Source organism: Manis pentadactyla, chromosome 3 (assembly GCF_030020395.1).
Source record: "Manis pentadactyla isolate mManPen7 chromosome 3, mManPen7.hap1, whole genome shotgun sequence".
NCBI lineage: Eukaryota > Metazoa > Chordata > Mammalia > Pholidota > Manidae > Manis > Manis pentadactyla.
The window spans coordinates 94,335,463-94,362,750 of NC_080021.1; the positions used below are offsets into that span (position 1 = coordinate 94,335,463).

Sequence of the window (27,288 nt, forward strand, 5' to 3'; positions counted from 1 at the left end):
AGCAACTACCAATATTAAGATAGTTATGTTAGAATTCCCTAAGTAGGGTGGTCATGAACTCATTATCTACACGGAGACACTTTGAGACTGAAAGGGGTCACTGTTAATGACCATGCTGGGACAGCAGGCATAAGTCAGAACTGTGTCATATCCTGGGACTTATGAGGGTCCCCTTAGCATAAACACCACTGGGACAAAGAAAAGTACTTACCAGTCACAGCTCTGGAATTGAATGCATATGTACCTGCCAAGAAGAGATTGCAGCTCAGTTATTGCTGTAGTCCTAAAGGCACCTGTTTTTCATTGAGCGGAGAAATTCTGCGCATTTTGGCTCCCATGTTAAAGCCTTGAGATATTCACTGGCAAAACCAAACTCCCTTTAGCAAAGAACCAGGTAATTCATTTCAATGCTGGGCCATGCTTAAGAATCAGATACGCCCTTACAGAAGATGCAGAATACCGAGAGCTTCTCTAGATTGCAGAAAGCTTCCTCCATCCTCCCATATTGGGAGGAGACAGATAATCAGATTTATGGCAAAACCTCTGCCATGCAGGTTACTGTGGTGAGCCTTGTCACATCTGGGAGGAGGGATTTTCTCTCCCAGTTGGACTGAGCCAAGGCAGAGCACAGAAAATAAGAAACAGAGCGAGGAGGCTGTGGCAGAGAGCAGAAGGCAGAAGGTGGCTGAGTTGCCTTGCCTTTGGATTGGATGGTATAATGCTAGGCAGTTGCCTTGCTGGAGATCTCCACCCACATCTCAGAAACAGCATGTGGAAGCTGACCTCCCCTAAAGTATGCAAAGCTGGTGTTAACCTGACCTCCCCTAATGTATGCAAAGCCAGTGCTAACCTGGCATCTCCTGCGAGGTGGAGGGAGTGTGTTCCAAGATCTTTGCTGTTGTCTGAGGTGGTACTTGGGAGGGCTCATTACTGACTACCTCCATGGTTCCTGCAGAAGGAGGTTTTGATGGCATCAGCCTGGAGCCTGGTACAATAGTTGGCTTTGTGGCCATTGTGGTGTCTGACTTGGAGGTAAAATCAGGCTCTGTAGGGAAGTGCAAGACATAGAGAACATAAATGTTTAGAATCATGTCTTTGCTCAGCTCCAGGGGAATGGACTGGCTCCCTGCTCTAGTGAGCCCTGCTGGGGCGAGCCCTCCCCAAGGCGAGCCCCCCCAAATCACACTGCTCCATGGTTCTTTGGGAAGATCCCTTCAGTGGGCAACATTTATTCATCCATCTGGAATGGCCATGGGACTTTTGGAAAAACTAGAGGATTTATAGTTAGTCATTATGGTGTACATAAGTTAAAGACCCCAAACATTTGAGTAGATCCAGGCTTATTTACTAGAGAAGGCACTTAGGACACTGTGAAGACTCATCTCAAAAAAAAGAAGTGGAACTATATTTGCCAAAGACATCTGGGGTGTGGATTTTAATTTATTTCTTAAATGTTTGCACAAAACTTTTGAAATAGGGGGAAGCCTGAGATTCAGCATGTCTGAACTTTAGAGAACATATTTGAGGAATGTATCCTGGTTTTGCCCTAGCCTCAGCAGGGGTGGCCTGCCTGTGTTTAGGTCAATATCGTCCCTGTTCTAACTGGCAAATGGCCCTCAAACTGTAAGATGTGGGGGCGTAACTTCACTATTCTCTCCATGAAAAATAGGTCCCCATTGTGATAAAGTACTTGGGTACTTGGGAGCTGCTGCCCTGGAGCAAAGGGGTAAGCAAAACAGCGCTGTGCTCCCAGCAGCTTCGGCGATCGGGCCACTGTGTTTGGGGCTGCTTTCCCTCTCTTCCAGCCAGTTGCTGTGAGAAGTCCCTGTGCTCTCTAATCTTTGTCAGTACCTCCCACGAACCTCATACTTCCCAGGCTGCCAGCTCCAGGTGCTCTGCAGATAGAGCATCCATGAGCCCATGGCCACTTCACCCCACATCAGAGATATGCTCTCACGTCTGAGACTTCGACTGCACAGTTTCATCTGGCCACGTGTGTGGCACACGAAGGCAAGGCCAGGAGAGGCCATTTGATTATCTCAACCACTGGTGAATGAGGTGTGACTCAGATCAAAGGAGCTATGGAATTACCCCAAACTTAACTAGCCAGCACCTCAACATCTTCCTCAACAAACCAGGGAGAAACTTCTCTCTGGCCTCTCCACCCTCCCTTCAGCAGTGATTCTCAGCCTCAGCTACCTAAGAGTCACCTAGGGAGCTCCTAGAGCCCTAATTCCCAGACTGCTCCCCACACCAAGCAGCGTTCCAAGATGATCTCAGTGTGCACCCAAGGTTAAGAACCAGCACTCCCCGGAAGGATCTGGGCAGTGCAGTCAGCAACAGGCCTGCAAGGAAGACCGTGTCTTTTGAGAGGCAGGAAAATCCACAAAAATTCATGAGCTAAGTGTAAACTAAGGGTATGATAGGATACAGGGCACATGACCCTAGGTATTTAGCATCTTAGATTTCAAATTTTCTTAACATCAGGACAGTGCTGTGGAAATTGGGATAGAAGATTACCGAAGACTCAATAGAATACAGAACATTGGCAGCTTTGTGCAGTGCCTCTGTCCTGCAGTGATTGGTTAGGATTGTTGGGAGAAGTTCTGCATGTCTTGCCCGCAGAGGCATTGACAGCCCTTTCTCAGGACTTTCTCTTCAAGGATGTGTACACAGCCCTGGAAGATGGAGATAGTGCCTCCCACTGGAGCTAAGAGCAGAGACACATTCAGCCACTTGCAAAAGACTTGAGTGCCATGGTGCAGTCTGCTATATGTCCAGGCCCCTGTTTAGGCCTACCCGTGGGACCTGGGGATGAGGGACTTGATGCCAACATGCCAATGCCCCAGCTGCCTGCTGTGCTATGTAAGACAATCTTTCGTCTCTGAGCCAGGAGGGTCATGTTTTCTGCCGGCATCCGTGAAACCAAGGTGGCTGACATGGAAGGCAGGCAAGACCTCGCACCGTCCAGAGTTCTTGAGGAGAATGTGTCTACACCTAAATTTGATCTGGCATTTTAAGTGTGGATTTTGGACCATTATTAATTATGCACAAATGAAACATGGATATCAAGCAACTCTGATTTAAAAGAGAGAATTAAGCTAATACAAATTGCTATTCTTCAACAAAAAGTGCATTGTTATATAAGTTTGTAGTAACACTCCAGCAGTGGCCCATGAATCTGAGGAATTTGGGGGGCCCTGAGAACTAGCAGGAATGGGAGCCCTCACAGAGTTTCCCACATGCCTACCTTTTCCAGTAGGGGAGGGGCTCTCTGGCTCTGGGGTCACCCTTGCCGGCACTACCGTGGAGGGTGGCCTTTGGTGAGTCAGGGAGGGGTCTCCTAGAGAGAGGATAACCACATGGCATTTATGATCCTGAGGGTGGAACCTGGCTTCAGAACTGGATATAAATAAAGAGTAAATGTTTGAATTTAAGTGGACATATCTGACTTCCTAGGATAGATCATGGAGCACAAGAAATCCGTAACAGTGTTTCCCACTCTGCTGTTCCATGCAAATGCAAACAGATTGCAAACTACTTTTGACCTTTCAAAAATACTGCACAGGTTAAGTGTCAAATGTCTTTAGTTTTTGGCTGTAATGATAGCAATGATATCAGCTCAGTTTAAAGTGCTGGCTTTGCATGGGAAAATAAACAATGAGTAGATTCAGATTTTTTTGGCAGAGAAATAATCATTCCAAGCACAAAAAGTTGGGAAAAATGAGGAAGGGAGTTGTTAGTGGTAAAAGGTGGGGAGCCTTTGGGCTAGATGCAAACTAAAGATTCCTCCTGGCTTTCACTTCTGAAAGTATGAAGGTGTACTTTCCCTTCTCCCCACCCCCCACTACCCTGTTCAGAACCCACACCTCTTCTCCATCCAGGATTCATTCACCCAAAGAAATCAGAACTTTCTCTACTAACCCCCCCCAAAAAAAGCCCTTATTTTTGCCCCCTGAATCATGGGTTCCATGGTTCCCTGGACTGGGCAGAGCCGGCGTTGTCGCCATAGTGTTATTGTCATGCCCATTCTCACCCTGCTCATCACTTCAGTGATGCCTGATGCCATGGGGCCTGTTCACCAGCCAAGCAATTCCTGTGCAACAAATAAAAGGCTTCCTTGCCCTGCCTGTGTTGTCTCTGTGGACGGTCCCACAGGGAGAGAGAAGGGGCCCACGGTGATCTGAACACTACATGTTCAATGGGCAGGTCTGGTTCCTCAAGGAATCCTACAGCAGAATGAGTTTACTGTAGAACAATCCCTTTTGTCCACTTCCCCCAGAGAGGAGTTGAGAATTTTCACAAATTTATGTGAGAAAGTATCTAGTTTACAGTTGGACATGCACCAAATATGCAAGAAATGTTTCTAAAATCAGAATTCTCTTGGAAGACCTTGGATTAATCTTTATTTTTCTGAAGTAAGGGGCTTAAAAGGACACTGTTGGCCTTCACTCCAAGATTGGCTACTTCGCATGGTTATCCAGTTATGGGTGGTTAACAAAAATTTGATTCTGGCAACCTTCCCTCACACTTGCTCTGGGGCACTGGCTGGACATTAGTCATGGGTGACCAAGCTAACGGAATGTCTGCTCCATGGGTCTCCCTGTTCTGGGTGGAACTGATGGAGAAGAACAGCAATTTCCCTGCAGGCTGTCTTCTAGGGAGAAATCAGGAAAGCACTCTGGGAAGCAGCATGCTGTGAGCACATCCCCTCGTCTAGCCAAATTCTTGCTACCATAATCTTAAAGCATTCATGGCAGTAACTGTTAATATCTAACAGGGTTCACATAATCCTCTTACAAACCACAGTGTTGACATCAGGTCCATTCCGTAGATGAGGAATTTAGGGTTTCAAAATGTTAAGGCTCTGCTCAAGGTCTCACAGATGGTAAGTGGTGAAGCCAATTGAACCCAGAATTGTGTGACCCCCCAAGTCCCATGTATTTCTACCTCCCTAAGGTGTTTAGAGGCTCACTGATTTATTTAGCCTCTGACCTCAACACAAATCTCTTGGGCCCTAAGATGGGCCCATTCAGCTTCCCACACTGCAGTTCTGCTCTCTGAATGGCCTTCGCAAAGGGGCTGGAGAGACAGAGCAGGATGGCTACTTACTTATGCACTTGAGATTGGGAATTGTCCAGTGGGCAACGTTCGTGGTCTCGTTAAACACACACTCGATCAGGCTGGACGTCCCGGCTTTACGCTTGAAACCTGAGTTACAAATGTACCGCTCCCTGGAGCTCAGGTTGTAACTCTTAATCCGGATGTTTGCGTGTTCTACAGACGTGGGAGTAGGGCACATGATGCCTGCAGAAGTGCAGATAAGGGGGAGATGCACAAGTTTCAGCTTTTTCAGGAGCACTCTCCAGGGAATGCTTGAGTCATAGTCAATAACTCTAAAGCCAGGGTCTGGCTTATTCTAAGGGACCTGTTAGGATACACCCCAGATGCCATGCACAGGGACAATGTTCAGTAATGGTTCCTGTTGTCCAGAAAACTTCTGACCCTCAGTAGAGCTGGAACCTGGGGAGTCATCTGCTTCCCCCACACTTCCCATTGGTCTCAAACATCAGTATCTTGCAGAACTATCCATCTCTCTCCGCCCATTCTATACCCACCCCTAGACCAAGCCTCTGAGCTCTCTTGCCTGAACAGCAGCAATAGCCTCCAAATTGGTCTTCCTGCAAGCCTTTAGCCCATTACCACAAGACAGCCACAGTCATCTTTAAAAATGCACCTTTGATGACTTCACTCTTTCCTGGCTACCTGCTGCTCTCAGAGTAAAAACAAAAGCCCATAAGAAGTCTTCAAGACTTGGCCAGACCTGGCCCTGCCTGCCTCTCTAGATACTCTTCCTGCTGGCCATGCTTGCCTTTGCTTGCCCCCACACCCATGCCAGTCACCATGCCTACCCCCTGCCCCACTTTGGCTGGCCATCACCTGCCCTTCTTCCTAGCTTACTACAACATCACTTCCTCTGGAAGCCTTCACCCTCCAGCCAGCAGGTCCCATAGTTGTGTATTTCTCTCCCCACATGGGCACTTTCACGGTTGTATCTAAGATACTGACAGGATGGAAGGACAGTACATCTCACCATCTGCACTATGAGCGATAGGGGTAGGGGCCAGGTCTGTGTGCCCAGCACCATATTCCCAAGCCGGTACAAAATGTGGCAAGAGTACGTGCTCAAGAAATGCTTGTTCAAGGAGTGATAGGTGAAAATTTCCTTAACAACAGGCTAAGTCAGATCTTACCTAAGTGAGTTCCATATATTTCATTTCTATATGTGTAACCATCTTGTCTGGTTAATCTCACTTTTTTTGGAAGAAGCCAGAGGATTGCCCAGATGGCTCTACTTTTGTGATAGCTGGAATTGGACTCAGACTCTAAAACTTCAGCTAAAATCCTGGCAGTGGGGTTCTAACTCTGTTCTGTCGAAATGACAAGTGTTGCAAGTTAGTATTGCAAATAGTTGCTAAGTGTATTGGCCATTTTAGGGACGCCATATTTATCAATGACTTTTTGTTGTTAATTGTTTATTGCCTCTTGATAACTCTGTCTGCATCCTTGGAAAAGCATATATATAGGCATGTAACATAAATGTTAAAGACAAGTTGACTTTAATGAGTCACAGGAATACTTCAGACTTCTTTTCCACATTATGTAACAACAAAACTAGCAAAAAAGAAAAATCAATTATTTTTTCCACTAAGCAAAATGAATGAAATTGGTTTGTGCTTAATGTTGTGGATCCCAGGAAAGAATCTATTTATAAGGCCTTGATAATAGTTAAAATAATGTCCTCCTTGGCACCAGTTTTGTAGGTTGGGGCTCCATGAAAAAAACGCAGAAAGGGTCTTTAATTCTTAAAAGGTGAGGACCCAGCCAGTATATTGCTCTCCTGCTTTTCCTCCAAACCAGTGTTCTTGATCTAGATGAGGTCCCGTTCAATTCCAGAGTCTGTTACAGCTAAAATTAAAAAGCAAGATTTTCTTCAGCCACTTGAAACAACTGTATGATTTTTATACCCGTTTTCCTATAATTTAGTACATTATGAGGTTTTCTTGTGTGCAGAGAAGAGCAAGAACTGGCTTCTGAGGCAGAGCCCTGCCTGGGGCAGTAGAGGCAGCTGAGAGTGGGCAGCATCAGAGGGAAAGTCCCAGGAAGGGAAATTCCTCTGCTGCATTTTCCATTGCCCTGGAGCTTGCAAGGACATGTTGAGAAAGTATTGCCCTCCCACCATTAGTTAAGTGTGTGTATGTGCTGAGTGGTTCATTGGCTGAGGTGCTGGCAATGGGCAGCCACCAAGGTTACTGAGTCAGCTGTAAAGCAGAGAAGTCTGTGGGCTGCTTACAGCTGCCTGGGGAACTGACTTTTTAGTTCCAGGCCAGGAAACCTGAATAAGTCTCTGCTGAGCATCTGGGACACCAGCAGATGAGATTTGGATTTGAAAGAAATGAAGTAATCTTTCTGCCATGGAGGGTAGACTGTGGGAGAGCCTGAATATGGTGGCAGTCAGAATCACAGACCAGAATAGGAAGGTCCCCTAATAGTGTCTGAGCCAGGGGTCAGCAAGCTATAGCCCATGGGCCAAATCCAGCCTGCCATCTACTTTCATTAAGGTTTTACTGGAAAACAGCCTTACTTGGTTCATTTACACACTGCTGATAGCTGCTTTCACACTACAGCAGCAGTGTTGAGTTGCGGCAACAGAGACCAGATGGCCCACAGAGTCTAAATTATTTACGCATTGGCCCTTTTCCAGCAAACGTGTGCAACCCCTGCTTTATGCAGCCTTTATACAAACCATCTCCCTTGTTACTAAGACCAGTTGCCCGTGAGTCAGCTCAGAATTGATGCAGTCCTCAGTAACTGAGGGTGACAAAGGTAATACAGCCCATATAAAAATAAACACATTTCCACATGGCAAAACCCAGTGTAAGTCAAAAGGTAAATAACAAAATGGGGGAAAAAATTGCATCTCTTATCACATAGGGCTAATTTCTCTCATATGCTAAGTGCCCCTGAAAATCAATAAAAAAGACCACCAATCCCATGAAAATCAGGAAAAATACATAAATAGGCATTTAACAGGAAAGAAAATACAAATGGCTTTCAAATATATAAAAAGACACTCAGCCTTATTCATAATGAAGGAAATGTAAAATAAACTACATAGGATGGCACTTTCAGTGTCCAAACTGGAAAAGAGTCCAAAGTTGATTAATATGCAATTGCTTTCATATTGCTCATACGGACCCTAGTGAGGGCATATTTGCAATCTAAACACACATGCTTTTCCACTGGACAATTCTGCTTTTAGGAATTATCCTACAGATACACCTGCATACCTGTGAAACATTACAACCCTTATGCACATACCCTTTAACCCAGCAATTTTCCTTCTAAGAATGTACCTTAGAGACAGATATACTGGTGTATTTATGAAGTGAGGATGTACAAAGTTAACTGATCGCAGTAGTGAGTACCTGTAAATTATCTTGTATGTTTCCAGCTGGAAACTCAATAAATTACAGTACAGCTGCTCAGTGAAGAAGTACCACCCAGCCCTTTTCAACAGACAATAAAAGCTCTTAATTCTTTTTTATTTTTCTTATTCAAGAAACCTCCTTATTCACCCAGGTAGGAAGATCTCCAAGTTACACTGTTAGGTTAGGAAGAAAAGGAACAGAACACTGCGTGTTATGTGTTATGGTGAAAGAAAGAAGAAACAATGCCTATACACAATTTTTTGTCTGTACATAAAGTCGCTGAGAGGATATACAAGAAAGTCTTAATGCTGTAGGTGAGGCCGCTGAGAGAAATGATGGGAGAGACTTCTCACTGAATTTTTCTTTCCTTTTCTTTTTTAAATTTCTTTTCAAACTCCCTAAACGTTTAGCGGTGCCAAAATTTTACCTGTTACAAATTTTTACTGTTAAATATGCTTTGAAAGACTTTGGAATGCTCTGTTTCATCAGCTCTATGTACCTGGGTGTTCATTATTCCTTTTCATATACATATATGCTAGGGTGAAAATATATTCAACAGCCAGTACCTCTTAGATGTTAACCAATCAAAATTGGTGCTGGTATTAGCCAGGACCAGGTGGGGTGACCACTGGCCACAGATGAAAGGCCACACTGATGAGGACTGGCAGAATATTGGGTATTCTTGTTTGTTATACACTGTTTTAAATAGATGGAATACTTCATAACAGAAATTGGGGGTGAAAGATTTTAAAGTACCTATCGCAGGGACTTAGAAAGCTGGGTTGAGCCTAGGGCAAGAGAGAGATAAATCATGCCAAGTGTGGGTGTTCAGTGCATTTACAGTAATAGTTCTTCCACTAAATGAATGTGAGAAATGCTGGGTATCTTAGAATTAGGAATTTTTGCCTTTCTCTGAGCAAGTCTCAGCTTGGGGTAAAACCAAAGTCAAGAAGGCTTGCAAGGCCATCTGGAAGGATTCTGGACATCCTTTTGGGGGCCAACCAACATGTCACTCACAGAAGACTGTGGATGGGACAAAAGTGCATGTGGAGTGAAAACTAAGATGTGTCTTATCAAAAGAATGTTAACAAAAGAAGGTAAGAGCCAGAGCTGGAATGATTAGTTTTCTTTAACCTGTACAGTGTTAAAAATTACCCCCCTCCTAATTAGTTGAAATATTTGAGCAAGATTTAGATTTTCTTTGGTATGAAACTTATTGGCTAAAACCAACATAATGGGGCTTGCTGGATCACGTACATTCATCTCATTTCTGTGTCTCCTCTCTGTAAAGAGCTGTTCGGTAGATCTGAAGGAGAAGCCCCATCACCAGTCAAATGCTGTCAGCATAGCACCTAGTGAAGTCATCCATTCTATCTGAGTGTAGCAATGTGCCAGGATTAGGTAGTTCTAGTCTGAATATCTAATGATTTAGCCTTCTAATAGTACTGAGAATGGCCTAACTCTCAAATGGATGAGGTGATCTTGGTCATGACCCACATTAGACTTGGCGCCAGGCCTGGAGAGGCACACACTCTGGCAAATGTGAATCTTCTGCATCTTCTATAGCTCTGTACATTGTGGTGAGGATTCTGTATTCTGGAAAATGAATCTCCATCCACCTGGTAAATGTCTTTGATCTTTAGTTACCTGGGTCTTCTGGGGGTGCTGATTTCCTTCTGTTTTCCTTCAAACAAGCTAATCTTGTTTAATTTACCCAAATAGTATCTGTGCCTGCTTTCCAGTGGTCTGAAACTTCTTTTTGCTGAGCAAGATCTCGGTCAGCTCTGACTAGACGTGGACCCCCAATGGCAGCTTTCTCCTTCCTTCTTGTCTCCTTCCCTATGGGTTGGCCTGCCTCTGCCTATAAACCCTAGCTTTCTGGATGAGAGCTGGATCCTGCCCAGGTCTTGCCCATCTTTTCCTCCAGAGAGCAGTCCCTGGATTTCCACACTCCCCAGCTGCTGGGTTAGGTTCACCAGAACACTTACTCACCACCCAAACCCCAAATGCCACAATACACTGGCCAGGTGGGCCTCTCTAGAGATCAGGATTGGAGGGAGCCATCTCTGAATTCAGAATGTGGTCAGAACAACCTACTGGAAAGTGCCTGGCAGCCTGCAGACAGGCCAGGCCACCGGTGGGTCATCCATTAGCCTCTCCCCTCCTGCTTCAGGAAGTCCCCCCTTCAGGCTCTGTTGCATCATACATGAGCCCACCTGAGCTGTGACAGCCTAAGGGGCAGTTCCTCCAGGCTTTGCCTTGGTCTTCCTAGTCTACAGAGAGAAAAAAAGATTATTTGATTTTGTTCTTAATCCAACCACTAACTCTTAAAATTCCATTGGCATCTAATACTAGATTTTGTACAATGTCACATACACCTTTTTTGTCCTCTGTCACTCTATGCTGGTAGTCTCAATGTTCACTTTTCAATTATGTGGCATCTGTAGTGGATGTGAACATTTTCATTTCCTTTTCACTGTGATCATAAGATAATCGTTATTTAATTTAGCAGTTTTTAAAAAATAATTACTTTCATGCTAATTGCTACGGACAAAGTGAACAGAAGAGAGAAATCCACCTCCTTCTCCATCCCATCTGCTCTTTGGGTTGTACTTTATCTGAACCCCTTTCAAAACATTTTTATTTGCTGGGTAGTCCTCAAGCTCAGTTTTAATTCCAAAAGATGTTCTTAATCTATTGATCTTCCCTCTACTACTCTCTTTCACTGTTTGCTGTTTCTGTGGGGTTTTTTTTTCAGATTTGGGATTTTTGTCAGCAAATGGCTCTACATCTTCTAAGTCTTGAAATAGTTTCCATTTATAACACTAGTTTTCAACTTTTAGTGTTTGTGGCCCAATTTGAAATAAATTTGTGATCTATCACTAGAGGGTATTTAAAAAAGCAAGGCAAAATGTCAGCAAGCGTTATAAGGAGTCACTGCAATAGCAGAAGGGAATCAGTGCAACCACGTGACTCATTGGTCATCCTTCAGAGCTGACTGCTATGTGGGTGGGACAGGTTATTGCGCATGTAAGTACCTACATTTATCACTTGCATAAGAACTCAAAGTTCTTGCAGGTTTCCATAAATAGGCAGTGTTTGTTGGTGGTGGCTTGACTTACACCCTTTACCCTAGATTCACAGCAGGCAGTACCCCAGCCAGTTTGGCATCCTTTCTGTCAAATATATTTAGTGAGAGTGACAGTGAATTATACATACCAAAGAGGAAAGGATCTACAGGAAATGTGCTATGTACACAGTTGAGAACCAGTGTTTTAAAAGGAAAAGCAAAGTGGGCTTGCTCATAGTTCTATAGATTTTCATCCAAAGCCCCGTATCTGCTATTAAATCTGAAGGCAAAGTCTAAAGACCCTGTCATTGCCGTTTTTCTTCGTGATAATTTGTAGGAACCAGTCATCATCAATGAGAAACCCAGTGAAGGTTTCTCACTGTTGGGGAAGCAGTTACAACTCTGGAAAGGGGGAGGAGATGACTAGAGAACCCTACAGTGTTCAGAGTCAGGGCTAGAGGTATTAGTACAGAATCATCATGCATGTGTGTGCACATCTGTACATGTGAATGTGTGGGACAGATAACAGAATTTGAATATGTACTGAGTATTAGATAATACTGCATCAAGGTTAAATTTTCTGATTTTGATCATTGTTTTATGCTTCTGTGTGAGTGTTATTTTTTAGGAAGGCATGTAAGAGAAGGTGTTCTTAGCAAATAAATAGTGAAATACTTAGGCATTAGGAGAGACATAGTATCTCCAACTTACTTTCAAATGCTTTAGAAGAAAATGCAAGTCTAATAAATGCTTATAAATGGGTGATAATAAACCAAATGGGGCAAATAAACAGTTGGTGAATCTGGGTAAATGGTATTTCAGGTCTTTGTACTGTTCTTGCAGCTTCACTGTGCCTTTGAGGTTCTATCAGATAAATATGTTTAAAACATAAGCTAAGTAAACCACATACAAACCACTTGACACGTGGAACTTGGGGCCCTTTGAGGATTCCTCCTGAAGGGGGTGCGAAGGGCCCCACCCAGCTCAGGCCAAGATTACTGTTGGTCAGGAAATTTTCTTTATTTCCCTAATTGTGGTTTTGGAGTGCCAACTTTCTCTCTTTTGTTGTCCCCTAGTCATAGGTTTTAGAGTTCCTTCTTCCATTTCCAGGGTCCCTTCTTCCTACATTTGGTTTTGATGGTAGCTTTGGTGTGCTGTGCATGTTCATCACGGCCACCTAGGGGCCCCGGCTCCACAGCATCAGCTTTGCTTCTTACTGCCTTCATCTTCAGTGTGGACCCTCTGTGTCGCGGGTCATCGGCTGGGGGTGTGCATCTGAACCACCAAAGGGCTGGGCCCTTCTCCCAGAGCTGCTGAGTCTGCAGGTCAGGGGCAGAGCCAGAGAGCCTGCGTTTCTAACAAGTTTCAGGTGAAGCTGCTGGGGCAGGCGCCATACTTTACTGCATTTCCAGGTGCAGAGAGTCTCTTGGTATCATAGCAAGTTACTTTCTAACATGCGTTTAAAAATTCCTCTTTAATTTATTAGTAATTTCTGTGCATTCATACTTTTCTCAGGTCACAGTGCTGACTCAGTCAAGGGTCTCTTTTACAGGTTCCTCCTAATGTGCTCTTCTGAATTTCTATTCTAATACTTTTAAATTGGATCTAGCCCCCCTACTTCTGTCTCATTTAATGTGCCACCTCTCTGTCTCTTTCTCTCAATGTATGTGTGTGTGTGTTTAGCTTGGTAGTACCGTGGGTTTAGCTCCAAGCTACCAAAATCTTAAACCTGTATCTGTGGTACTTTGCTGTATGTTAACACAGCTGAGGAAGTACTTAGAGACGGAGAGGTCGGATGGAGTGGGCAGGAATGACCATAAAAAGTTCAACTCTAAGAACACAGACCAGAGTGGAGAGTCCCATAAAAATGCCAGACTCTGCTCTAAGATAAAATGTTCCTTCCTTCTGAGGAAGTCTGGATTGATCTTGGACCTTTGGACCTCTCAATAATACATTACATCATTGGTGACTGGACAGTCTCCATCCAGCCACAGGTCAGTGACTTCAGAGAACATGAGAGACATGAGGTCCACAGGGGGAAAGGCTAGACAAAGATTGGGTTTCATTGCTAGGAGTGCATTTAACTAGGTTTTCCTATATCTACCCCTTTCCTTCCTCATACCAAGCTGACAGTGTTGTTTTCTTGGGCCTGGAGGAACTTGTGAGATCTCAGAGTCGAGCTTGCAGCCTCTGGGATGGATGGCCCCTGCCGTGGGTCATCCTCAAACCTCCTAAGGGAGAGAGTCTGAGAATATCCACCTCACCTCAGATCCCACACACACAGTTACTCGCAAGTCTAGTCCTTTCCTTTGGGGTTGCAAAGGTACCTTGTCTTTTTGTGATTAGTTTATTGCACTTAGCATGATGCCCTTAGTATAATACATATTATAGCATACTGCAAAATCTCCTTCCTTTTTAATGCTGAATAATATCCCACTGTATGGATACACTACATTGTGATTATCTTTCCTCTGTTGATGGACACTTGGATTGCTAACACATTTTAGCTATTGCGAAAAATGATGCTGTGGACATGGATGTACAAATATCTCTTTGAGACCCTACTTTGAGATCTTTTGGATATATACCCAAAATAAAAATTGGTAGATCATATGGTAGTTCTGTGTTAATTTTTTGAGGAACTCCATTCAAAATGGCTGCACCATTTTACATTCCCAACAACAGTGCACAAGGACTCCAATTCTCTACTTCCTCTGGTTTTTGTTTTTGATAGTAGTCATCCTGATGGATATGAGGTGTATCTCACTGAAGCTTTAATTTACATTCCCCTAATGATTAGTGATGTTAAATTTTTTTCATGTGCTTATTAGCCGTTTTAATATCTTCTTAGGACAAATATATAGTCATGTTCTTTGTCCATTTTTGAATCCGGTTGCTTGATATTGTGTTGACTTTTAGGAGTTCTTTATATATTCTAGATATTAATTCCTTATCAGATACATGATTTGCAAGTATGTTCTCCCATTCTCTGGACTAATTCTTACTCTCTTGAGAGTCTTTTGATGAACACAGTGTTTTAATTTTCATGAAGTCTAATTTGTCTTTCTTTTGATACCTCTGCCTTTGATGTCATATCCAAGAAATCATTGCCAATCCAAGTCATGAAACCTTTGTTCTGTTTTCTTCTAAGAGTTTTATTTTTTAGCTCTTATGTTTAGATCTTTGATCCATTTTGAGTTAATTTTTATATATAGGGTTAGATAAGGTTCCAGCTTCATTCTTTTGATGTGAATATCCAGTTTTCCTAGCACCATTTGTTGAAAAGACTATCCTTTCCCCATTGAATGGTCTTTGCATCTTTGTCAAAAATCATTCAGCCACATATGGGATGGTTTATTTCTGGGTTCTCTATTCTATTCCATTGGTTTACATGCCAGTATTTATGTCAGTTCCACAGTTTTGATTACTGTAGATTTGTAGTAAGTTTTGAAATCAGGAGATGAGAATTCTCCAGTTTTTTTTTCTTTTTCAAGATTATTTTGGCTATTTTGGGTCCCTTGAGATTCTTTTTTTCTTTTAATTTATTTTTTTTATTAAGGTATTATTGCTATACACTCTTATGGAGGTTTCACATGAAAAAAAATATGGTTACTACACTCTCCCCTGTTATCGTATCCCCCCCATGCCCCATTGCAGTCATTGCCCATCAGTGTAGTAAGATGCCACAAAGTCACTATTTGCCTTCTCTGTGCTACACTGTCTTCCCCCTAATCCCCCCCACACTATGTGTGCCAATCATAATACCCCTCAATTACCTCTCCCTCCCTCCCCACCCACCATCCCCAACCCCTCCCCTTTGGTAACTGCTAGTCCCTTCTTGGAGTCTGTGAATCTGTTGCTATTTTGTTCCTTCAGTTTTGCTTTGTTCTTATACTCCACAAATGAGGAAAATCATTTGGTACTTGTCTTTCTCCACCTGGCTTATTTCACTGAGCATAATTTCCTCCAGCTCCATCCATGTTGTTGCAAATTGTAGAATTTGTTTCTTATGGCTGAATAGTATTCCATTGTGTATACATACCACATCTTCTTTATCTATTAATCTACTGATGTACACTTAGGTTGATTCCATTTCTTGGCTATTGTAAATAGTGCTGCAATAGGCATAGGGGTGCATATGTCTTTTTGAATCTGAGAAATTATATTCTTTGGGTAGATTCCTAGAAGTGGAATTCCTGGGTCAAATGGTATTTCTATTTTTAGTTTTTTGAGGAACCTCCATGTTGCTTTCCACAGTGGTTGAATTAGCTTACATTCCCACCAGCAGTGTAGGAGGGTTCCCCTTTCTTCACATCTTTGCCAGCATTTGTTGATCTTAGTCTTTTTGATACTGGCCATCCTAACTGGTGTGAGGTGATATCTCATTGTGGTTTTTATTTGCATTTCCCTGATAATTAGCAATGTGGAGCATCTTTTAATGTGCCTGTTGGTGATCCAAATTTCTTCTTTGGAGAAGTGTCTGTTCAGATACTCCATTCATTTTTTAATCAGGTTATTTGCTTTTTGGGTGTGGAGGCATGTGAGTTCTTTATAGATTTTGGATGTTAATCTCTTGTTGGATATGTCATTTACAAATATATTTTCCCATACTATAGGATGGCTTTTGTTCTGTTGATGGTGTCCTTTGCTGTACAGAAGCTTTAAAATTTGATGTAGTCCCATGTGTTCATTTTTGCTTTTGTTTCCCTTGCTCAAGGAGAAGCATTCAGAAAAAAGTTGCTCATGTTTATATTCAGGAGATTTTTGCCTATGTTATCTTCTAAGAGTTTTATGGTTTCATGACTTACATTCAGGTCTTTGATCCATTTTGAGTTCACTTTTGTGTATTGGGTAGACAATAATCCAGTTTCATTATCTTGCATGTAGCTCTCCAGTTTTGCCAACACCAGTTGTTGAAGAGGCTGTCATTTCCCCATTGTATGTCCATGGCTCCTTTATCATATATTAATTGACCATATATACTTGGGTTTATATCAGGGCTCTCTTGTCTCTTCCATTGGTCTATGGGTCTGTTCTTGTGCCAGTACCAAATTGTCTTGATTACCGTAACATCGTAGTAGAAGTTGAAGTCGGGAAATGTAATTCCCCCAGCTTTATTCTTCCTTCTCCGGATTGGTTTGGCTATTTGGGGTCTTTTGTGGTTCTATATGAATTTTAGAATTATTTTCTCTAGTTCATTGAAGAATGCTGTTGGTATTTTGATAGGGATTGCACTGAATCTGTAGATTGCTTTAGGCAGAATGGCCATTTTGACAATATTAATTCTTCCTATCCATGAGCACGGGATGTGTTTCCATTTATTGGTATCTTCTTTAATTTCTCTCATGAGTGTCTTGTAGTTTTCAGAGTATAGGTCTTTCACTTTCTTCGTTAGATTTATTCCTAGGTATTTTATTCTTTTTGATGCAATTGTGAATGTAATTGTTTTCCTTATTTCTCTTTCTGTTAGTTCATCATTAGTGTATAGTAGTGCAACAGATTTCTGTGTATTAAGTTTGTATCCTACAATGTTACTGAATTCAGATATTAGATCTAGTAGTTTTGGAGTGGATTCTTTAGGGTTTTTTTATGTATGATATCATGTCATCTGCAAACAGGGACAGTTTAACTTTTTCTTTACCAATCTGGATGCCTTTTATTTCTTTGTGTTGTCTGATTGCCATGGCTAGGACCTCCAGGATTATGTTGGATAAAAGTGGAGAGAGTGGGCATTTTTGTCTTGTTCCTGATCTTAAAGGAAGGGCTTTCAACTTCTCGCTATTAAGTACGATGTTGGCTATGTGTTTATCATATATGGCCTTTATTATGTTGAGGTACTTGCCCTCTATACCTATTTTGTTGAGAGTTTTTATCATGAATGGATGTTCAATTTTATCAAATGCTTTTTTGGCATCTATGGAGATGATCATGTAGTTTTTGTCCTTCTTTTTGTTGATGTGGTGGATGATGTTGATGGATTTTCTAATATTGTACCATCCTTGCATCCCTGGAATAAATCCTACTTGATCATGATGGATGATCTTTTTGATGTATTTTTGAATTTGGTTTGCTAATATTTTGTTGACTATTTTTCCATCCTTGTTCATGTGGGATATTGGTCTCTAATTTTCTTTTATTGTGGGGTCTTTGCCTGGTTTTGGTATTAGAGTGATGCTGGCCTTATAGAATGAGTCTGGAAGTATTCCTTCCTCTTCTACTTTTTGGAAAACTTTAAGAAGGATGGGTATTAGGTCTTCACTAAATGTTTGATAAAATTCAGTGGTGAAGCCATCTGGTCCAGGGGTTTTGTTCTTAGGTAGTTTTTTGATTACCACTTCAATTTTGTTGCTGATAATTGGTCTGTTCAGATTTTCTGTTTTTTTCTGGGTCAGCCTTGGAAGGTTGTATTTTTCTAGAAAGTTGTCCATTTCTTCTAGGTTGTCTAGTTTGTTAGCATATAATTTTTCATAGTATTCTCTAATAATTGTATTTCTGTGGTGTCCATAGTGATTCTTCCTCTCTCATTTCTGATTCTATTTATGTGTGTAGACTCTCCTGTTTTCTTGATAAGTCTGGTTAGGGGTTTATCTATTTTGTTTATTTTCTCGAAGAACCAGCTCCTGCTTTCATTGATTCTTTCTATTGTTTTATTCTTCTCAATTTTATTTATTTCTGCTCCAATCTTTATTATGTCCCTTCTTCTACTGACTTTGGGCCTCATTTGTTCTTCTTTTTCTAGTTTCTTTAATTTGAGTTTAGGCTGTTCACATGGGATTGTTCTTTCCTGAGGTAGGCTTGTATTGCAATATACTTCCCTCTTAGCATGGCCTTTGCTGCATCCCACAGATATTTGTGGTGTTGAATTATCGTTTTCATTTGTCTCCATATATTGCTCTATCTCTGTTTTTATTTGGTCATTAATCCCTTGGTTATTTAGGAGCATGTTGTTAGACCTCCATGTGTTTGTAGGCTTTTTCATTTTCTTTGTGTAATTTATTTATAGTTTCATCCCCTTATGGTCTGAGAAGCTGGTTGGTATAATTTCAATCTTTTTTAATTTACTGAGGCTCTTCTCACTCAGTCCTTTTTCTGGTGGTGAGATTTTGCTTTGAACCAGGTTCCTTTGACGTTTCATATTTGTATGTGGCACCCTCTAGTGCCCATAAGCTGTACTCTCTGGAGATGCTCAGCCCTTGGAGCAATGTCCGTGGTTGCAGAGGTGTGGTGCTGCTGCGTGGGGTGAGGAAAAAGCTGTTTCCTGTTTTCTGGCTGTTATGCCTGTCTCCACTGCCAGAACCAGTGGGCTAAACACATAGGTTTAAGCCTCTATGCTTTGTATTTGTAGCTGCCGTAGGTGAGGCTTCCCTATGGCTAGCCTGATGCCAGGGCAGGGACGTTTGGTTTGCAAGCCAGGTGCAGGCTAGCCAGGAGGAAGACACAGCAGGCTGAGTATCATGGTGGGGGGCCTTGGAGCTGCATAGCTAGCCAGGGGGATGGAGCGCCTGAAGATTGTTTAAGTTCCCAACCTGCTAGGAAGAGTGCACCTGGACAATTTTTTCTACCTGTCCTTTCTCAGCAGTTAGCTCTGTGCAATCCTTGCCCCTTTAGCAGCCCTCTTGCTGTTAGGAAGTCTCTCCAACTGCCTGCCCAGATCAGCCAGATATGAATTTCTGTTTTCCACAAGCAGCTGGAATCTCAGTCTCTCCAGGTATTCTGCCTGTCTTAGCTTTCCAACCCCACTAATCACCAGAGCACCATGCAATGTAGTTTGTGCTCCCAGAGCAGATCTCCAGGGCTAGGTGTTCAGCAGTCCCAGGTCCCCACTCCCTCCCTGCTCTGTTTCTCTTTCTCCCGCCAGTGAGCTGGGGTGGGGGAAGGGCTTGGGTCCTGCTGCATCACAGCTTTGGTATGTTACCCTGTTCGGTGAGGTCTGCTCTTTTCTCCAGGTGTATGCAGTCTGGTGCAGCCTTCTTTCCTGTTGTTCTTTTGGGATTAGTTGTATTAATTATATTTTCATATGTGGTATTAGGAGGAAGTCTCTCACCTCTCACGCCACCATCTTTAATCCAGTCGAATCCCTTGAGATTCTATATGATTTTGAGGATGTTTTTTCTGTTTCTGCAAAAACCATCAATGGGGTTTTGATATGGATTATGTTGAGTCTCTAGGTTGTTCTCTGTAGTATCAATGTTTTAATAGTTTTAAGTCTTCCAATTCAAGAACATGAGATGTGTTTCCATTTATTTTTATTCTCTTTCATTTCTTTCAGCAATGTTCTGTAGTTTTCACTGTACAGGTCTTTCACCTCCTTAGTTAAATTTATTCCTAAGTATTTGATTTTTTTGGATGCTACTGAAAATGGAGGTTTTTTTTATAATTTCCTTTTCAGATTGTTTATTGTTAGTGTATAGAAATTCAACTGATTTTTGTGTGTTGACTTTGTATCCTGCTACTTTGCTGAATTCACTTAGTTTTCTTAGTTTTTTTTGTGTGGAATCTTCAGAGATTTCTACATCTAAGATTACATAATCTGTAAATAGATCATTTTACTTCTTCCTTTCCAATCTGTATGCCTTTTTCTTTTTTTTCCTTGCCTAATTGCTCTTTCAATTGTTGTATTCAACAGAACTTCCAGTGCTGTTGAACAGAAGTGGTTAAAGCAGGCATCTGTGCCTTGTTCCTGATCTTAGAGGAAAAGCTTTCAGTATTTCACCACTGAGTCTGATGTTTACTGTGGGCTTTCATATATGGCTTTTTTTGTGTGGATGTAGTTTCCTTCTAGTCCTAGTATTTTGAGTATATTTTTTCCTTCTAGTCCTAGTATTTTCAGTGTTGAATTATGTCAAATGATTTTTCTACTTCAGTTGAGATGATCATGTGTTTTTTTCTTTCCTTTAATCCCTTGGTTTTTTATGGTGTATTATGTTGATCAGTTTTCATGTTAAACCATCCTTATATTCCAGGAATAATTCCCACATGGTCATGGTATATGATCTTTTTCATATGAATTGTTTGCTAGTATTTTGTTAAGGATCTTTGTACCAATGTTAATGGATATTGGTCTGTAGTTTTTCTTATAGTGTCTTTGTCAGCACCCTTCTCCTCTTCTGTAAATTATTAAAATGCTTTTTACTGTGAAAATCACACATACAAATGTATATAAAATGTTTATGTGCAGTTTAAGGATAAATCATAATAAGCTTTAGTTTAATTGATATTCTCTGTTGTTTTTCTGCTTTCAGTTTCATTGATTTCTGCTCTTTATCATTTTGTTCCTTCCACTTACTTTAGCTTTATTTTGTTCTTTATTGTCTAGTTTCTTAAGGTCGGAGCTGAGATCAGTGATTTGAGACCTACTTTTCTAATATAGGCACTTGATGTGATAAATTTCTTTCTAAGTTCTCTTTTAACTGATTTACATAAAATTTTAATTTATTTAAATGTATTTTTACTATCATTCAATTAAAAATATTCTCTGTTTCCCTTTATCATTTCTTCCTTGACCCGTGGATTATTTGTAGGGTTTGTTGAAGTATCAGAGGATTTTCCAGATATCTTTATGCATTCTCATTTAACTCCATGGTGGTTACAGAACATATTTTGTGTGATTTCAATGCTTTTAAATTTGTTGACGTTTGCTTTATGGGCCAGAATATGGTTTCTCTTGGTGAATGTTCCATGTTCATTTGAAAAGAATGTGTATTCTGTTGTTGGAATGGTATCTTCAGTAAATGTCAATCAGATTATAGTTTTGATCTATGTATTTATGTTTTTTTGTTCTATTGATTATTGAGTTGTGTTAAAGTCTCTAACTATAATCATGGATTTATATTTTACTTCTTTCAGTTCTGTCAGGTTTTGCTTTAATGAGTTTTGAAGCTCCAGTGTGTATGCATAAATACAATTAGGATTTCTTTGTCTTCTTGGTGAATTGACCCCTTTATTATTATATAATATTCCTCTTTATCCCTGGTAATATTCTTGTTCTGATGTCTACTTTGTCTGCTATTAATACACTACTGCAGATTTCTAATGATTATTGTTTGCATGGCATATTTTTTTCATCCTTTTACTTTTAATCTATCTTTGCCTTTATAGTCAAAATGAGTTTTTTTCAGTCAGCTTATAGAATCTAACCATTTCTGTATTTTAATTGGTATGTTTAAATCACTTGTACTATGATTGATGTGACTATATTTACTTACTAAATTGAAATATAGGTGATATACAGTATTATGTTGGTTGCAGGTGTACAACAGTGATTCAACATTTTACATGTATTATGAAATGCTGCTGTGGCTGGATTTAAAAATGTACCATTTTGTTAGTTTTCTATTTGTTCCATCTGAACAGTGAAAACATTGTTTATTTCCCCTCTTCTCTGCCTGCATTTGGATTATTAATTATTCCACATTGTATGCACTATTGCCTTATACCAGTTTAAATTATATTTAGTGGTTTCCTTAAGGTTTACAATATACATCTTCATTATTACCACAGGCTGCCTTCAAATAATATTGTAGCACCTCACAGAGAGTTAACAACCTGACCAATACATATTGCAATTTCTCCCTGCCATCATTTTACTTTTATATCCTCTATAAAACTGTAATACTTGGCTACTATTTTGCTTTGCCAGTGAAATATCTTCTAGAGTAATTAAAAGAGCAAATATCTTTTATTTACCTCCATGTCAACCATTTCCAGAACTTTTCTTTTTGTAGATTGAAGTTTCTGTTTAGGATTATATTCCTTTTGCCTGAAGAACTTCCTTTAATGTTTCACTTAGCACAGCTCTGCTGGTGATGGGTCCTCCCACCTTTTGTTTGCCAGAGAAAGTCTTTATTTTGCTTTCATTTTTGAAAGATATTTTTCTTGGTTTTGAATTCTGGCTTGACAGGTATTTTGGGTTTATTTTAGCACTTAAAGATGTTGCTTCATTTTCTCATGGCTTGCATAGTTTCTGATAAGAAGTCTGCTGTAGTTCTTTGATCCTCTGTGAGTAAAGTAGCTTTATTCTCTTTATCATGCTTTTTCTTTTCTGGCTTTGCAGTATTTTGAATATGATGTACCTAGGCATGAGGGGTTTTTATTGGCTGGGGTGGGGGTACTTATCCTGCTTGGTTCTTTCTGACCCTCCTGGATCTGTGATTTAATATCTTTTACAAATTAGGGAGATTCTCAACTGTTATCTTTTCAAATATTTATTCTCCAGTCACACTTTTTCTGGATTTCTGATTACACATCTGTTAGACCATTTACTGTTGTTCCACAGCTCTTAGATACTCTGTTCATCGATTTTTTGGTTTTGTTTTGTTTTTGGTCTCACTTTCTCTCTTGTGTTTCTTTTAGTGTGTTGACCTCAATCTTCAAGTTTACTGATTCGTTCCTTGGCTGTATCAAGAGTTCTGAGAAGCCTGTCAAAGGTTTTCTTCATCTCTATTGCTATTTTTGAAAAAAAATGTTATTTCTAACATTTCCATATGACACTTTCATATAGTTTCTACCTCTCAGCTGAATTCCCCATTTGTTCATAAATCCTGGCATTATTATTTTTATTTCAATTTCTAATTGTTTACTGCTAGCATTTTATATATTGGTATTTATAAATTAATTGTATATTCTGCAACCTTGCTAAACTCACTGATTTTAATAGTATTTTGTAGATTCCATAGGATTTTCTATGGAGATTATTTGGATGTTCTTCATGATTTCAACTCCTTTGTTGGCTTATTAACCATAACTCTTCGTTGTATTATTCTAGTGATTACTTTATGGTTTATAGTAGATGGCTTTACCTCATCAATTTACCTTCAAGTGACATTATACTACTTCATATACATAGTCTGAGAACCTTAACAAACATACTACCATCTTTCTCCTCCCAGCCTTTGTTCTATTGTTGTTATACACTTTGCTTACATATATTATAAACACCACAATGCACTGTTACTATTTTTGTTATAAGCACTTGATTACATAGTTTATTGGCTATGGATTTTAATAAATATTTTCTCTTTAGAACTAATCATTTCTAGGTATTTTATAGCAGGAGGGTTTTTCAGAATATCTACTGTCATTGTGCTGAAAAAGGAAGTCATGATCTTTCCATTGTGAACAGTCGTAGAAAGATAAATGCATGACTGACATATAATTGACATATGAATGCACAAGGGAATCAATATCAATGCAGCCAACCCAGTCAGCCTCAGAACCACCAATTACTCTACAAAGCTGGGTTCTCGTAAGATCATTGGAGATAATACATTTGACCATCAATAACCTTTCATTTTCAGGGACATTAATCACATCTTTTGATATTTGCTATAATTTCTCTGTATGTTCTCTCATAACATTGTTCCCTAGATAGTCAATGTAAGCAAATCCCACCTCAACTACAGTATTGTGAGTTCCTTGGAGGTGGTGAACACATTTCCCAGCTGTTTTATATTCTCACAATGCTAAGCCTGATATTAAATAGGTATTTTCTGAAGTTAGTGGCTTATGAATATGTAGAGTGGAATGGAGGAAGTAATGGAAATAGGAGTAAGCTTAAGGTTCAGGGATTTTCAAAACTCTTAAGCAGCCAAAAAATATATACAACAAGTCCTAATGATCAAATAGCGTGTTCTACACCTCTTTCTACTTCCCAGAACTTGTGAATCAGACTTCTTTATTAAGTTGGTTTATGCAGTATAATATGAATAAATAGCCCTGGTCTACTCTCATATCCAGAGTAGGGAAGTTATCAGGTTAACATGCCCCTCCCATTCTCTAAGGAGAGTCAGAATCAATTCCAATATTTTCTTTCTCTTTTTCTACCATTTAAATTTAAATGCCTACAGTATACAGGATACAAAGATGTGTAAGATGTGATTTCTTCCCTCAGGAAGGTCACTGCGATGCTTGGCATATCAAAAGTGTAAAGCACTGTGTATACACATAGTCCATTTTCTTCATTATTATTCTAGCTAAACTGCAGCCAAGCCAACATACTTCCTTTTGACACTCACTTGTACGTATGCTCTGTACCCAGGTCATTGTCCTTATTCATCAGTTCTGTTCTTTTTCTCTCAGGCTCTTAACTGAACTTCCCAACCCACCTTTTGTGTAGTAGGCAAATACATCATAGTTCAAGTCCTAAATAATTTTTGAAGACTTGTTAGAGTTGACTGGCTATAGGCTGAAGAGCAAAGGGAAATAATGAAAAACATTCGATATTTGTAGGACACAAGAGGAAATCTGCTCCCTCCTCTCTCCCTCATTGACATGGCTCTGGTTCAGGATTGCATCACTACTTACTGGAACTATTACAAAAGCCTCTAACTTAGCTTCCTGCCTCCATATCCTTTTGACTATAGTTTATTTTCACATTCTTTATAAGAGTAACCCTTCTACCAATGCAGCTCTAATAATGTCCCTCTTCCTCACTAGAAGCCCTCAGTGGCTCCCTAGTGTTCAAAAGACAATCAAGTCTTTCCAAGTAGAAAATATTCAAGTAACATCAATATGTAATGAGTAAACATTTATGAATCCAAGAGTATATCCTAGGGTATTTCATACACTTATTCATTTAGCTACATACTCTATGGTGACATCAATTTGGCAAAAGTGATTTAGCCCAAAACAAGTGAGTTGAAGTCATGATCTGGTTGAAAAAGAACATCCCCAGAAATATTTCTGCCATTTTTTAGATTTTCAGGTGTTTCCTTTTGCCTTTCTTGCTCTATATACCTAGTTCTCATCTAATTATTCCTACTCTTGCTTTTTAGAACATAACTCTTTTGAAACAGTCTAAATATCCAAACCCCAGGAGGCAACTGAAGCCTACACACAGCTCTAGGATTAAGGAATTGTTTAGACAAATTGTAAAGCATTATAAAATACATGTATACTATGCACAAATTTTATATGCAGTGACTGTATAGAAATTTATTTTGAGCAGTTTGAAAAATACATAAAGTAATGAAAATCTGCCAAACAAGATCAGCTATAACTAATTAAAAATGAATTAGAAAAACTCCAAAATTCTAGATCTTTTATGGTTTTTTTTGTAGTTTACTAATTTACTTTTCTCATTACAAAGTAAGTTCAAATTATGATAGAAAAATAAGAAAAGACTACCACACACACAGATGACCCATAAATCTCCCTACTTTGTGACAACTACTTCTAGATCTAGTAAAAACTTAGTCATACAATGCCTTTTGCATATTTCTAAGCAACTCCATTCTGTCTAGTCAGTCCTTCACTGTTGAACATCTAAGTTGATTTCCTTAGATCCAATAATATGTACATTTAAGGTTTTGTCACTTCTTTGCTATCAGCTGTACAAAGCAGTGATACCTAGGTAAAGTTGGTTTGAAATAAAAAGTAAAACATTTGGACAAAATACCCCAGAATTCTGAAAAATTATTTAAAACATATTTAAAGACACTTAAGTTAAAGACACCCTATGTGCACTGATACCCAGTACCACCAAACCCAAACTGGTGAGCAGGGTATTCATTTTCAGGCAAATCACCATCTTCTCCAGCTCTTTTGGCAAATCATCTGCAGCCTTTCAGGTTGTGAAGATTATTAAGAAGTAAATTACCACTGGCCCAAGGTGATGGACTTTCCCCCAAAATCAAGCCTTTTGAATTAGAACAGATAACTGCTGTGTCTATTAGCACTGTAACCTAGCAGGAACAGATCTGAGATTGTATTATTTACTCAGAGAGTGATAAAGAATGGACTGCTCTGTATACTTCCTGACCAAGATTCATATGACCAACTAGCAAATTTAATAATTTATATACACTTCTCTTCCAAGCTCTTTACTCCAATACCACATTGTCTTGATTACTGTAGCTTTATAATAAGTCTCAAAATCAGAAGTGTTGTTATTCCAACTCAGTTCTTTTTCAAAGTTGTTTTGCCCATGATAGGTCTTTTGCATTTCCATGTGAATTTTGGAGGCAGTTTGCCAATTTCTGTAAGAAAGCCTGCTAGAATTTTGATTTGGGAAGAATGACACAGTAACAGTATTGATTTGTCCAATCCACAAACTTGTTATATCTCTCCATTTTTTAGGTCTTCTTTAATTTCTCTCAGCAATGGTTTCTGGTTTTCAGTGTCATATCTTTCTCATCTTTTGTCAGAGTTACCCCTAAGTAGTTCGTACTTTTCAGTGCTACTGCAAATTATACTGGTTTGTTTTATTTATTTCAGTTTCCAATTGCTCATTCTAATGTGTAGATATATAATTGTCTTTCATGTATTGATGTTTTATCTCCAGCAACTAACACATATATGGACAGCTAATGTTCAAAGTAGACGTAAGAGCAATTCAGCACAGAGAACCTTTTCAACAAATGGTGCTGGAACTATTGGATATCCATATCCATAAAAACTCAAAACCAAACCAATACAAAACCTTCCAACCATACTTCACATTATACACAAAATTAACTCAAAATGAATCACAGACATAAATGTAAAACATTAAGCTATAAAACTTCTAGAAGAAAACCTTTGTAACTTTGAGCTAGCTATGAAAGATTTCTTAGCTATGACACTGAAAGCATAATGCATAAAAAAAATTAAGTTGAACTTTATCAAAATAAAAATTTTCTGTTCTTCATTAGATACTGTTAAGAGAATGAAAAGACAAGCCACAGACTCTGAGAAAATACTTGCAAATTATATGTCTGATAAAGAATTTGCATCCAGAACATATAAAAA

The 27,288-nt window shown here is 39.8% G+C and overlaps 1 protein-coding gene across 2 annotated transcripts in view; it reads right to left on the reverse strand.

Annotated features, from left to right (window-relative positions):
• The window catches only part of IL15RA (interleukin 15 receptor subunit alpha), a 42,456-nt gene that overhangs the window by 12,274 nt on the left and 2,894 nt on the right, over positions 1-27,288 (reverse strand). For both annotated transcript variants that reach the window (XR_008996336.1, XM_036908198.2), the window contains exons 2-5: positions 5,113-5,307; positions 3,251-3,343; positions 851-1,045; positions 212-244 (exon numbers count right to left, since the gene is read on the reverse strand). Coding sequence is in view for 1 of the 2 variants with exons in the window: in XM_036908198.2 (XP_036764093.1) it covers positions 212-244; positions 851-1,045; positions 3,251-3,343; positions 5,113-5,307 (516 nt within the window). In the remaining variant the exon portion in view is untranslated. The remainder of the gene's footprint in view (positions 1-211; positions 245-850; positions 1,046-3,250; positions 3,344-5,112; positions 5,308-27,288) is intronic.